Below are 3,844 nucleotides of genomic sequence, written 5' to 3'. Positions count from 1 at the left end.
TGGCATTTTGAATTTTTTTTTTTTTTTTTTTTTTTTTCATTCTGAAGTTTTATTACAATATATGTGAATGCGGAATTCATTGTTTTAAAAATTCTGCTCAACACATGATTATATGTAAAATGGATAAACAAGGTCCTACTGTGTAGCACAGGGAACTATATTCAATCTCCTGTAATACCTTACAATGGAAAAGAAACTGAAAAGGTATGTATATATAAATATACTATTATTTTTATAAAACACTATTGACTTTTATTTATTTATTTCCTGGAGAAGGGCATGGCAACCCAGTCCAGAATTCTTGCCTGGAGAATTCCAGAGAATTCCAGGAGAATTCCTCCTGACAGAGGAACCTGGCAGGCTACCGTCCAGGGATCACAAAGAATCAGGACAGGACTGAGCAACTAGCACTTTTTTTTTCTTTTTTCATTGTATAGCATAGGTAGCTATATTCAATACCCTATAATAACCTATAATGGAAAAGAATCTGGAAAAAAATATATATATATATACTGAACCATGTTGTTGTACACCTGGGACTAACACAACATTGTAAATCAACTACAGTTAATTAAAAAAAAAAAACCTGCTTGAAGTTCACTGTGATTTCTGAATCAGAGGAATCACATCCAGGAGAATTCTGGGCACTTCTCCACTAGCATCTCTTTGAATATGACCTCCCCAATGCCCACCACCAATTTCTATTCTTCTCTTCTGAAATTCCAGTTGGATATATTTTAAACCTTTTCTGTTGATCCTTCCTGTCTCTTAACCGTTCTTCCGTATTTCCCATCTATCTCCTGGTGCAGCCTTTTGAGAAGTTTCCTCAGATCCACTTTCCAGATCAGAGCTTTTGGCTGCCTAGTCTCTTCTGCTCTTTCACCTCCTCTTAAGGCTTTCCGTTTTCAGTGACTTCATTTTTCACTTCCAGAAATTCTACTTGATTCTTCTTCAAATCTGCCTCGCCTCTCACTAAGTAATCATGGTTTTGATTCCTCATTGTTTAATCATATTAAACGTATTCAGATTTCCCTGGCAGTCCAGTGGTTAAGATTCCGTGCTTCCAGTGCAGGAGGCATGGGTTCAACCCCTGGACTAAGAACTAAGATTTCATGCTGCAAGAAAAAGAAAAAGCCTATATACATATTCTATAACATAAACCCAAGAATTATATGAAGTTCTTGGAAGTCTAATTCTACCGTATGACATTTCTGCTAACTCTTCTTCATGTTTACTTGTGCATTTTGTAATTCTGCATCATGAGCTCAAATTCCTTGGGCCTTTATATGTGGAAATCTTGTGTGACCTGGATAAGAGAGTATATCCCTCTAGAGAAATTCGAAGTTTGCTTTCTAATAATGTCCCTTACAATATTCGGGTGCCCTGCTTGTTTTTCTCAATACTTAGGACATACTTATACTAAAGATGATTCATTATCTGACACTCAAATTTATCGGGACTCCTATATTTTATCTATCATTTCTACTGGTGTGAAACCCAAGTCTTGTCTAACCATCCCTAAAAAGTTGTTAAACCTTCAGCATCTTACTTACCAAAACTGGCAAACAAAATAAAACACAAATGCAAAAAACCCTCCACCTTATCACTCTGCATTCCATTTTTTTCTTGGTTTTGATTGCCTTTCAGTTTTTTAAATATAACTTTATTGATTTATTTTTGGCTCTTCTGGGCCTTCATTGCTCTGCAGGCTTTTCTCTAGTTGTGGAGAACGGGGCTACTCTCTAGCTGCAGTGCATGGGCTTTTCATTGTGGCGGCTTCTCTTGTTGCAGAGCATGGGCTCTAGGGCGTGCAGGCTTCAGCAGTCGTAACTCTCAGGCTCTAGAGCACAGGCTCTAGTTGTGGCCTGTGGGCTTAGCTGCTCCCCAGCATGTGGGATCTTCCCAGACCAGGGACTGAATCTGCGTCTCCGGCATTGGCAGGCAGGTTCTTTACCACTGAGCCACCAGGGAAGCCCTCCTTTCAGTTTCTGACCCTTCAGTTCAGTTCAGTTCAGTCGCTCAGTCGTGTCTGACTGACCCCAGTCAGAGCGACCCCATGTCCATACTTTCAAAATGAGCGACCCCATGTCCATACTTTCAAAATGAAGCCTTTAGTGTAGTTTTTTGCTTAAACCCAAAAAGCTTGCAAGTCACTTTTATTTCTTATTTTACTTTATTGAGGTATAATTCACATGTGACATAATACTATTTCCAGGTGTATAACATGATGATTTCATATTTGTACGTATTGGGAAATGATCACCGTAATAAGTCATTGAAAAGTGAAAGTGAAGTCGCTCAGTCGTGTCCGACTCCTTGAGACCCCATGGACTGTAGCCCACCAGGCTCCTCCATCCATGGAATTTTCTAGGCAAGAGTACTGCAGTGGGTTGCCATTTCCTTATTATTACACAGTTGCAGTTTTTTTCTTATGGTGAGGAATTTCAAGATCTATTCTCTTAGCAACTTTCAAATATAGTATTAGTAGCTATCCCCAAGACTTTTTTATAATTGAAAGCTTGTACTTTTATAATTGAAAGGCATTTCATCCACACCACCCTCCCACCAATCCCTGCTTCTGGCAACCACCAAGCTAGTGTCTGTATCTTTGAATTAATTTGGGTTTTTTTTTAGTTCCACATATATGTGAGATCATATAGTTTGCAGGCCACCTTGGCTTCTTGATGTACTTTACTGGTGGCTCAGATGGTAAAGCATCTGCCTGCAGTGCAGCAGATCTGGGTTTGATCCCTGGGTGGGGAAGATCCCCTGGAGAAGGCAATGGCAACCTTGCCTGGAATACTCTTGCCTGGAAAACCCCATGGACAGGGGTCAGTCCACGGGGTCGCAAAAAGTCAGACACGACTGAACGACTTCACTTTTTTCACTTTTTCAGCTTCTTGAATTCCCACATGCCTCTCCTAAGGCAACCAGCACAGACCTAGTACATCCTCACTAGGATGGAGAAAGGGTAAAATAGAGGGAAAGTGACAAAGTGAAGGTGTGAGCCACAAAGTCGTGTCCAACTCTTTGCCACCCCGTGGACTGTAGCCCACCAGGTGCCTCTGTCCATGGGATTCTCCAGGCAAGAATACTGGAGTGAGTTGCCTTGCTTTTCTCCGGGGGATCTTCCCCACCCAGGGATGGAACCTAGGTCTCCTGCATCGCAGGCAGATTCTTTATGGTCTGAGACACTAGGGACACCGCAGAGAGCAACAAATATGATCCATCTGCTCGGGTGAAGAGTTTGGCTACAGTTAGAGTCGGACACGACTGAAGTGACTTGGCAGTGATTGTGTGAGGTCATTGCACTGATTGAAAAAGACTCATCTCTTCTTCTTGTGCTACAGCAAAGACTTCTTGGCAAGCCCAGCAGAAGCCCAGGGACCCACCCCATGGAGATATGCCTGAAGATAGAGGCAGCCAATGGCTCCAGCGATGGCTTGAATTTCAACCCCATGAAGGAGTACATGATCCTGAGCGGTCCCCAGAAGATCGCGATCGCGGTACTGTGCACCCTCCTGGGCCTGCTGAGTGCCCTGGAGAACTTGGTTGTTCTCTACCTCATCGGGTCCTCACACCGGCTCCGCAAGAAGCCCTCCTACCTGTTCATTGGCAGCTTGGCTGGGGCCGACTTTCTGGCCAGTGTGGTCTTTGCCTCCAGCTTTGTACATTTCCACGTCTTCGATGGCGTGGATTCCAAAGCTGTCTTCCTGCTGAAGATCGGCAGCGTGACTCTGACCTTCACAGCCTCCCTAGGCAGCCTGCTGCTGACTGCCATCGACCGCTACCTCTGTCTGCGCTACCCGCCTACCTACAAAGCTCTACTCACCCGCAGGAGGGC

General features: G+C 43.3%; 1 protein-coding gene across 1 annotated transcript in view; it reads left to right on the top strand.

The window, feature by feature from the left end:
• Positions 1-3,844, top strand: part of CNR2 (cannabinoid receptor 2 (macrophage)) — a 37,166-nt gene that overhangs the window by 31,082 nt on the left and 2,240 nt on the right. Inside the window, exon 3 of the mRNA XM_010830244.1 lies at positions 3,351-3,842. Coding sequence (XP_010828546.1) covers positions 3,351-3,842 — 492 coding nt within the window. The remainder of the gene's footprint in view (positions 1-3,350; positions 3,843-3,844) is intronic.

This window comes from Bison bison, unplaced genomic scaffold (genome assembly GCF_000754665.1).
Source record: "Bison bison bison isolate TAMUID 2011002044 unplaced genomic scaffold, Bison_UMD1.0 scf7180017864516, whole genome shotgun sequence".
NCBI lineage: Eukaryota > Metazoa > Chordata > Mammalia > Artiodactyla > Bovidae > Bison > Bison bison.
Note: the sequence above shows the minus strand (reverse complement) of the source record. Positions and strands in the feature narration are given on the sequence as shown.